General features: G+C 37.9%; 1 protein-coding gene across 1 annotated transcript in view; it reads right to left on the reverse strand.

Moving 5' to 3' along the window:
- The window catches only part of LOC132825920 (kinesin-like protein KIF27), a 114,438-nt gene extending 104,717 nt beyond the window's left edge, over positions 1-9,721 (reverse strand). The window contains exons 1-3 of the mRNA XM_060841556.1: positions 9,379-9,721; positions 6,680-6,880; positions 3,260-4,245 (exon numbers count right to left, since the gene is read on the reverse strand). Coding sequence (XP_060697539.1) covers positions 3,260-4,245; positions 6,680-6,880; positions 9,379-9,676 — 1,485 coding nt within the window. The 5' untranslated portion in view covers positions 9,677-9,721. The remainder of the gene's footprint in view (positions 1-3,259; positions 4,246-6,679; positions 6,881-9,378) is intronic.
- Positions 9,722-9,741: the final 20 nt, after the last annotated feature.

The raw sequence follows: 9,741 nt of genomic DNA on the forward strand, positions 1-9,741 counted from the left end.
GGTGGTTGAGCATGACAACTGAAGGTATTTTGATGGCTACTAACAAAAAATGGTAAGATTGTCGTGTTTTCATTTCATAGCCTTGCCACTACGTGAAGATTTCTTAAAGACAGATATCTCTGATCAGTAATAGCTGCTCCTTTGATATTGATGGGATCTCCATTACTTTCCTCCAGTTTCTACTATTTGGCCCTTCAATATTACACTCACAGGTGACAGTATGAGGACTACAAACCCTCTTTCATGGGCCACACTGTATTCATTTACCTCTTGCTTATGGACCATCTTTAACTGGATGAAACAGAGAAGTGGCTTGCTGGTTGGCTACTTCCTGTAAGATAAAGCCATTAAGTGGTAGCAGTGAATGCAGTTAAGATGTGGAAATGGTCTTGCCTCCAAAATATTTTCAAATTTGACAAAATTTAATCCCAGTGTTGCATTACATTAATTCTTCTTGCCACTTTTCTCGACCAATTTTTCTCAAAGTTGCTGACTTCTCCTGGGGGACAGCTTCATGAATACGTGCGACCATTTGATACTTCAGTCATTCTTTATGTGAAAACTTTCACCATGAGTGCCGGCTAACAATTTTACTATGAGGAAAGCCAGGTCCTAAAACTACTCCTACACAAACCCCAGGAACCCCATCCAGGACAAACATATAAATAGAAAGCAGGAGACAACAGCTTTGCTTCACTTGGAGGTCGCCACTGTTGATGTTACCTAGCCAGGTAATGAAACGTCTGGATATCAAACCTACAGCTCAGCGAGCAAACCTACACCTTAAACCTCAACCTGAGCTACAAACCTTCACAAACCTTGCAGGTACTCCTGTTCTCAGCTGTTATCAACACATGCAGTGTCAGCAGGGTTTCCCAGTCTGTAATCAAGAGCAAGAATCTAATCCTGAGGTGCTGAGAACTATCAGCTAATTTGTCACAGGCTAGAGATTCAACTTGAGATCTTCACTGTGGCTCAACTATTGACCAAACCCATTAAAGGGTACATTCAACATAATTTTAAGCAAATATATCTTTGATTTATGCATATGTAAATGGCACAGTATAAACTAAGGCCCAATAAATCAGGTATTTATCTAATGCTTTCTGAAAGGCATTTAAAAATAAAAATGTTGGGTGATGCCTAGCCTTCAGTCTACAGAGCACAAAATCAACATTGTGGACAACATAAGTCTTGTTGGCATTGTGAACAGCGAAGTGGATAGTGTTAAGTTCCAAACGGCATAGACAGGTTTGTGAAATGAACAAGCAAGTGGCAGATGAAACTTAATGCAGAGAATAGTGAAGTGATTAATTTTGGTCAGAAGATTGTAGAGACCAAACATAAAATAAAACATACAATTCTAAAAGAGTTGGAGGAGTAGAGGGATATAGGGAGTATACATGCACAAATCACTGAAGCTGATAGATCAAGTTGACAGACCTGTTAATAAGCCATCCAGGATGCTGGATTTTATTAATAGGAGCACAGAGTACAAAAGAAAGGAAGTCATGATGAGCATCATGATTAAACATTGTTTAGGCCTCATTTGGAGCACTGCTTCCAATTCTGGGCATCACATTTTATGAAAAATGTTAAGGCATTAGAGAGAGTGGAGAAAGTATTTTTGAGAATGCTTCCAGGGATGAAATTAATTGATGCAGCTGGTGCTGTTCTCCAGAAGAGAAGGTTAAGAGGACATAGTAGAGGTATTTGAAATCATGAGGAGATTGGAGCAAGAAACTGTTGCCATTGCAGAAGATTGTCGAACCAGAGGGCAAAGATATAAATTAAATGGTTTAAGATGCAATGATGAGATAAGGAGAACCTCTTTTAACACAGCAAGTTCTCAATATGTTTTTGGTGGATTTTGATTCAAACTTGGCATTCAGAAAGGGGCTAGTTAATTATTTAAAAATAAAAATTTGCAGGCCTATGGCATAGAGATGGGGAGTAGCAATAGGTGAATTTGCATGGAGACAACAGGCAAATTGGACTCATCCAATGCTGTAACTATTCTGAGATCTTAGAGAAGATAACAGGTTCTTGCTGGATGGAAGAACATAGGAAGTCAATGTACAATGAGGAGTACAATGCTAAAAGGGATATAGGAGCATAGGGTCCTAGGTGTATATGGGCACAGATCACTAAAGGTGGCAGAACAAGTGCAGAGAACAGCCAATAAAGCATACAATGTCCTCAGCTTCACAGGGGCAAAGAGTACAAAAGGTGATGTTGAACATGTACAAGACACTTATTCGACCTCAGCTGGAGTATTGTGTACAATTGTGGGTGCTGCATTGTAGAGTCATAGAGTCATACAGCATGGAAACATCCCTTCGGCCCAACTTGTCCATGTCGACCAGGTTTCCTAAACTGAACTAGTCTCACTTGCCTGTGTTTGGCCAATGTCCCTGCAAACCTTTCCTATCCATGTACCTGTCCAAATATTTTCTTAATCTTGTATTTGAACCCACCTCTGCCAATTACTCTGGCAGCTTGTTCCACATATGCACCACCCTCTCTGTGAAAAAGTTGTCCCTCAAGTCCCTTTTAAATCTTTCTCCTCTCACCTTAACCCTGTGCCCTTTAGTTTTGGACTGCCCTACCCCGAGGAAAAGAGAGTTATAGAGTTACAGAGTTTTACAGCACGGAAACAACTGCGCTGTCCAACCAGTCCATGCCAACCATAATCCCAAACTAAACTAGCCCCATATCCCTTCAAACATTTCTTATTCATGCACTTATCTAAATATCATATTAAACATACGGTTATTAAACTGTACCCACATCCACCACTATCTCTGGAAGTTCATTCCACACACAAACTTTTATGCGTAAAAAACTGCCCCTCATGTCTTTCTCCTCTCATAAAAATGTGCCCTGAGTCTATGAACCTTTGTAACATCACCTCTCAATCTTTTATGCTCCAGAGAAAAAAAATCCCAACCTATTCAAACGTATTGGAGAGAGTACACAGCAAAGGTTTCACTTAATGAGAAACTTCAATTATGAGGAGAATTGAAATGTCTGCATAGTGAACATGAGAAACATATTGTTGGTTGCAATCTACTGGCATCCATTCACTGAAAAGCGGCATAAATTTTCACGTCCAAAGATACCCTTTCGGGGATTTTCTTAATACCTTGGAGTAAATAACACCTGTTTTGGTCTGGCCATTGCATTGTACAGGGTACACATTTCAGCCTCTATTACAAGGTGCTTGTATTAAGCCTACTAACAGTATGTGATAATGTACCTGGCATTTCTTCAGCTCTCTTTTCAGTTGAAATATTGTAATGTGATGAGAATCCTGTCCTCCATTTCCAATTCCACTATCAGTGCCAAACAGGTCAGGTAATTCATTTTGCAGTTCCTCTACCATGTTGAACCACTCCTTCAGCTTTTGCCACTGATTTTCTTTCAAACTGTTTGCATCTCTAAATTCCAAGAAGAAGTGTAATGCTTCATCAATGCAATGTTTATAGTGATAGCTTTCCATTTGTAGATGGGCAACCTGCTCCTCCAGGGAATGGATCCGTTTTTTGTCTTGAAACAAATCCTGAGAAACCTGACTAGCACGAGTCAGAAGGCTTGTCTGTTGATTCTGCAGTGCTTCCCGGAGTGTTTTGATTTGTAATTCCATTTCATCTATCCGATCCCAGTCTGGGTCGTAATTTACAATAGGTTTGTTTCTTATGTCCTTGGCTCGATTGGCATATTTCAGAGTGTTTAAGGATTCATCAAAACTAGTTGATGAGGGGCTAATGCATGCGACCATCACAGTTTTAGCATTTCCTCCAAGAGAGTCCTTCAACAAACGTGTTATCTTAGTATCCCTGTATGGAATGTGTATACTTTTTCTCTTTGGGTCTCCAAGAGCACTGATCACATTGCCAAGTGCCAGGAGACCACTGTTTATTTGAATTGATTCCTTAAATCGTTCACCTGTGTTTCCTGTTTTGGTAACCCTTTCAGAACCAGCTAGGTCGACAAAGCAAAATTTGGAAGAAATCAGTTGATATGACCTTATTGATTCTTTTATAATGTGCTCCTCATCAGTATTTGATTGCTGCTCATTTTCAGGCCGTTTTTGATTGAGGTACATTGTGAAAATGGCATGTGACCGGCTGGAGTGTTCATTCATCTGTGTGGTACCTGTGTGTCGAGCTGCATTGCCAGCCTCCAATAGACTCATCATTTCATCTGGAGTCTCAATTTCACACTCCTTTGCCCCAATAATCACTAAAACAAACAAGGTACATGGAAAGACAATTTTGTTATGTTAATTAGTCTTTGATAAATAGCAATTCAGTAGTTTAAAATTTGACCACTGCTGATATAACATATTTGTTGAAGCTTTTCATCTTGCACACATCAGTGTAACTCTTTGCACTTTCAGGATTATCCAGCAAATGTTGTCTAATTGTAGAATCCAGCAAATGTATAATTGCAGAATCACATCTAATGTTAGACACTATGCTGGCAGTTTTTCAAGCATGGGCTGGTGAGATACAGTCAGCACCTTGCTTGTTGAGAGCAGTGGAAGGACTAGCTATTTGATACAATCCACCAATCTTTGAGACAGCAAGATGAAAAACGAAATGCATCTTTATTTTCAATTATATCTTTGAAAAATATAAGAATGCAATGGGTAAGGTAATACAATAGCTGCATGTTACTTTGTACTAAGTCACCCAGTAGTCCATGAAGTAAAGGATGATTTGCAATCTGCACCATGTCAGAACAAGCGAAAGTGAGGACTGTAGATGCTGAAGATTAGAGTTGAGAGTGCTGGTGCTGGAAAAGCACAGCAAGTTAGGCAGCATCCGAGAAGCAGGAGAATTGACGTTTGGGGCATTCCTAATGAAGGGCTTTTGCCCAAAACATCGACTCTCCTGCTCCTTGGATGTTGCCTGACTTGCTATGCTTTTCCAGCACCAGCACTCTCAACTGTGTTAGAACAACCTAGGAGATACAGCATGGAAGAAGGCCATTGGTTTAAGTTGCAATTGAGCATCATTTTTCATTTAAGTCTACCTTCAAAAACTTCTATTTCCATTTCCCTCAGAGGCTTACATAGTTTCCCCTTATATTTGTGTACACTGTTCACTTCAACCACATCTTGTGAGAGGAGGTTGCACACTCTCACCACTTTTTAGGTAAATAAGTTTCTTATGAATTCTATCTCATATTGAAAGCTTCTAGTTATGTTCTTCTCTGTGAGAAATAATATTCTCTTTGTATTCACTCCATTAAAATCTTTCAGAATCTTAAAGACCTCCATTAGGTCAGCCTTTCGTTATCAAGAAAACCAATTTCTGATATCATATTTGTAAATCTTCTCTGCAATCTGCAATACCTCTCTAGCCTTTTTATTACATGACAATCAGAAATGTATGCAGTGCTCTAATCAAAATTCAATACAGTTTTATCACACTTACCCAATTTTTAATACTATTATCTAAAAATAAGATCTAGTGCCTGCTTTTCTTTTGTTATGGCCTAGTTAACCTGTAACATTATTGTTAGTGATTGCTGTATTTGTATATGATCTACTTGCTCCTCTACACAAACTAGAACTACCTGCACCTCCCAAGTAATATGTGACCTCCCCATTCTCCCTCCAATTTATTGGTGTTGAAACGCATTTTCATTCACTGAGCCATTGTTTGGAGATTTTTAAAGTCCACCTGTAATTTGTTCCAGTCATCCTCAGTTTTGTCTAATTCCTCCACAGCACTAACCCTAGCCTAACACCAATTAGGTGTCATCCACATACTTAGAAATTGTGTTTTTGACTCCAAAGTCCCATCGGTTAATGAAATTTGCAAGTGGTTCCATATCAAACAAAGTCGTGTTAGGAGCTTAAAATTGGCTCCTGTATTTGCATTACAGAAAGCACGTTTGGTTGGAGAAGGGGCAAAAATGGTCAATAATTCAGTGAATGTTATTTCTTTTCTCATTATTTTTTACAAACTAATTTTAGTCAAAATTATCAGCCATATTTTCAGGACTCTGTCCTTAGCATCAAGAACAGAAACTGGATAAACAAATATGGAAGTAAGGTTTTTCGGCCCTGATTTCCCAACAGTGGGCAACAAACTGCAAGAACTTTTTGAATCAGTCCCACTGATTCACCACTTGCATGCCAAATCCCAGTCAAAATTAATGCACATAACTGATGTGCAATTCTAGGTTTAAAACTGCTATTTGCCCAGAAAATGGCAGTAGACCTTTAATAAGTAAAGTTCATTTGCAATTCAAATCATATGCCAGTCAATGGGCAAAGACATAGACACATGATCAGCATTACATTAACTATAAATGTCCATCAGCTCCAGTTGGATCACAATTAAGATTTAATTGCCAACTTGCAATGTTTATATAAAGGGAAAAGGAAAAACTAATGAATTTTGGAAACAAAGTAGTATAAATGTGATATATTTGTCAAAGTAAATGGAAACTACAATGACTATAACTGATACAAACTTCCTTCAATAAATGCAAATTCCTAATGCATTTTAAACATAACGAAAATAACTTAGAATACTTATCATGTAAGAGTGAGAAGAGGGAAAAAATAATTTATAAATAAAATAAGAAGGAGAGAATAAAGAAAACATAAATAAAATTAATCCATCTGTTAGATTTATTTTAAACCAAACAGTAGAATTACCTGTGTTTCCTTTTTCATCTTCTCTGATATGAATGTCTTTGCTGGTGCTCTGTAACTCCAAAAGGTCTCTTAACTCCTCTTTATACACTTCAATATAGGATACTTTAACATTAAAGTCTACATTGTGATTTTCAGTGATGTTCTGGAAGATCTCATGAATGGCACGTGGAATAATGCCTTTCAACTCATCAGAAAATGAAGCTTTAAGTCGTAAAAAAAACTTGTAAATTTTGAGCACAATGCATTTAATCAGTCAACTATTTAACATGATCCAATCTTTCTTTTCCAAATTATACATAACTATAGTGCTGCTCTACAAAAGGTACATTGGTGAGGGCAAACAAGTTGAAGTAAAATGTACATTGTGCAGGGGGATATCTACCTTGGATCTTCTGTTACAGAAATATATGACATAGAAGTGATGCCATGCTTGCAGATGGCACATGAAAAATTGTGCTTGGAGCTATGATTTGCAAGTCTAGAAATTGAGTTGTTTGTGGAATAATTTCTTAAACTCTACTTCCTGCTAATACCAATTTGAAGAATGGCCATTTGCAAAACTGTCATTGGATTATAGATTTTACCATGGAAGGAGGTGTTCATGCTCTAAATTGTTAAGCTCATGTACAGTCCTGAAGGCTGTAAGGTTCCCAAGTGGAAGATGAGGTGCTACACATCCAGTTTGTGTCAAGCCTCCCTGCAGCACTGTAGTAAGCCTGAGCCAGCAATGTTTGCATGGGAACATGACAGTGTGTTGAAGTGGCAGACAAGTGGAAGCTCTGGGCCATTTTTAGAGAACATAGATGTTCAACAAAGCAGTCCCCAATCTGTATTTTATCTCCCCATTGTAGAAGAAACTATTGAGAACAGTGAATGCAGAAGACTAAACTGATCAGATACAGATAAATCGCTGCTTCACCTGGATTGTGCAGATGGGAAGATAGCCCCTCACCACCCTCATGCCTGACTAATTACCCTCTTGCAACAAAACCCACCATGAGGTAGGACACAGGATACTGCACGAAGAGAAGACTAACATATTATTGCCCTAAAATGGGGCATATGAAAGCCAATTGCTGGGACTGAATGCTAACCTAGTGAATTTCATGGGCATGTCTTGTGTATCTCCACAAAATATTGTATCAGTAAGTAAAGCTGGAGACAAAATGATACTCAACTGAACACACACCATGGTCCTCCATACCCTCCAAACAAACTCTCTCCCAACTTATGTTCCCTCACAGTTCCCTGCCGCCTCCATAGCCACCCACCCAGTATTTACTGTACGCAGAACTCAAGAGCCATGCAGAGATGACAAAAAAGCTCTTAATATGGCATAAATTGATTCCTTATTAATTATTACACTATTAATCCATTTAGAGCTTTTAAATCTCAAATAGTTAATCTCTTATAAAGATAAACTACTATTCAGAGCCCATAATTTTGTTTTTAAGCTGTTAGTCAAGTTATGAACCTTTGCTGAGATAATGGTAGCTTTTGAAACTCAACCAAAGATTCATAATGACATAATAGCCCTTGGAGATATGTCAATGAAGAGCTCTATTGAAACTGTACAGGCAAATATGACTCTTATTTTCTAACATAACAGACGGCCTGTCAGTTAAATCAATCCAGCAGAGGGTTTTTTTTTAAACTTTCACTGACAGCTACAATCTCCTTTCATGTAATGCTTAAAGAACATTAAAAGGGCTCTTAAAAATCTTCAGATCATAACACTTAAATGGACCTTAACCATGCTCCGAAGTGTTTATATTTGATCAATTAATTTATAACTGCCACACTGCAGGGCAAGGCCCTTACAACAATCAAAATAGGATTCTTTTGAACCCAACTCAGCAGTCCCATTTGAAATTAGTGCTAAGGTTTCTCTCCTGTATGACTCACATTGTGCCCCTTATCCCTGCTGACAAAAATTGGATCAGTTGAAAATGAGGGTAGACTATATCCTGAAGCTGTAAATTATTTTTAATGTCCACTTATACTTCCCGATTTTACTGGAATCCAATCCAGAGCCTCCTTCAAAACCTCTGACAAAGATTCTCCAGAAATTGCCACTACAAGAAAACAAAGGAATGGAAATAGGCCCTTTCATCCTTCAAGTCTCCTTTAACATTCAATGGTTAGGTTGTGAATTAACTTCTTTCGTCTTGCAACACTTTTACCTCACATCCTTTATTTTGATTTATAAAAATCTACCAGTCACAGTTTTAAATGTAATAACTGATACAGCATTAAATAAATAAGCGTGTCAAGCTTTGACCATGGTCTTGTTTCCTAATTTAATTCTTGAAAGATCTAGCTCCAATTTTAGACTATTTCAATTTTAGGCCTAGATTGACAAACCAATGGATACCAAGTAGATTTATTCCCATTTTTCATTCGATAGGCCACAACAACATTTATTCCTTCTATGGGAGCTGCTTATGGATGCCTGCCTATGCTGCACAGAAAGATAAGAAACTCTAGGTGGGAGATTTTGGCACTCAGATACATTACACTGAGATTGAACTAGACTACCACATTTCAAAACATGCATTAACATTAGTGTGGTTTACATTTAACATACTGTCAATAATTATTAAATAGATATTCCACAATAATGTGGTATAAAATGAGGCATTTTATAACAGTTACAAAGCAAATGGACAAAGAAAATATTTTCTTTAAAAAAAACTTACCTATATGTCCTCCACCAATCGTATATGTTTTCCCAGATCCTGTTTGTCCATAAGCAAAGACAGTGGCATTATAACCTTCGATTACAGATATCACTAAAGGTTTTACACAGGCAGAATATACGTCTTCTTGGGATGATTTCTGTCCAAATACGAAATCAAATGTAAAAGCACGATCTTTCCCAATCACAACTTGCTGTGTGTTGGGAACAACCCGAACACAAACTTGATGGTTGTGGAGGATTTCTTTCGGAAGCAGAGGTCGAATCCGTACAGCGACTTTGACTGCAATCTCTTCCATTTTAGCAAGATTAAAATGTTTGATGCAACAAAGTATTGTTTTATTTTTGAGCTTCTTCGAAAGTC

Source organism: Hemiscyllium ocellatum, chromosome 2, assembly GCF_020745735.1.
Source record: "Hemiscyllium ocellatum isolate sHemOce1 chromosome 2, sHemOce1.pat.X.cur, whole genome shotgun sequence".
In the NCBI taxonomy this organism is placed as follows: Eukaryota; Metazoa; Chordata; class Chondrichthyes; order Orectolobiformes; family Hemiscylliidae; genus Hemiscyllium; species Hemiscyllium ocellatum.